This window comes from Eurytemora carolleeae, unplaced genomic scaffold, assembly GCF_000591075.1.
Source record: "Eurytemora carolleeae unplaced genomic scaffold, Eaff_2.0 scaffold1079, whole genome shotgun sequence".
Taxonomy (NCBI): domain Eukaryota; kingdom Metazoa; phylum Arthropoda; class Copepoda; order Calanoida; family Temoridae; genus Eurytemora; species Eurytemora carolleeae.
This window is the reverse complement of record NW_019396967.1, coordinates 1-578: the sequence shown is the minus strand read 5'-3', so window position 1 is coordinate 578 and position 578 is coordinate 1. Positions and strand designations below refer to the sequence as shown.

The 578-nt window shown below is 31.3% G+C and overlaps 1 protein-coding gene across 1 annotated transcript; it reads left to right on the top strand.

Moving 5' to 3' along the window:
• Nucleotides 1-192: 192 nt before the first annotated feature.
• Nucleotides 193-473, top strand: LOC111710607 (two pore calcium channel protein 1; the record flags this gene model as incomplete). Its single annotated transcript, XM_023484718.1, is given in 2 exon segments — nt 193-264; nt 398-473. Coding segments are annotated over 2 exon segments (148 nt in total), but the record flags the coding sequence as incomplete, so codon positions are not given.
• Nucleotides 474-578: the final 105 nt, after the last annotated feature.

Below are 578 nucleotides of genomic sequence, written 5' to 3'. Positions count from 1 at the left end.
GGGGGGGGGTTGAAATTGTTACTTTTATACTTTAAGTTTTTCGCTTTCGTTTTTTTTATAAAATATAAGGAATAGTCTTATTCTTTTCAGTTTAATACTCGCATACTTTCTTTAGTCTGAATATTGTAATTTGTATCAACCAACTTTTTTTTACAATTTGACAGATTTTTTATGCCTGTTTTTATTTTTTAGAATTCAGTATAAACAGACGATGAATAAAGAAGATGAGAATAAAACCCTGAGTATTAATGTCAAGCTAACCAGGTTATTTTATTATTATTATTATTATTGTTGTTGTTATTGTTGTTGTTATTGTTATTGTTATTTTTTTTGTTTGTTTTTGTCATTGTCATTTTCATTGTCATTGGCATTGTCATTGTCATGATTATTATTTTAGAGATGAATTATTGTTGATTGAAAGTACCCTGGAGGGTGGGCGAGGACTAAAAGATTACTTTCTGGAGGAGTTTCAGGTACTGTTATTACCGAATGCTGGAAGATAGTAGCAGCATATTTTTTTGCTCCGGCCCACCGGAGCCGGAGCTAGATGAAACGGAGTAAGAATTATTCACGCAACC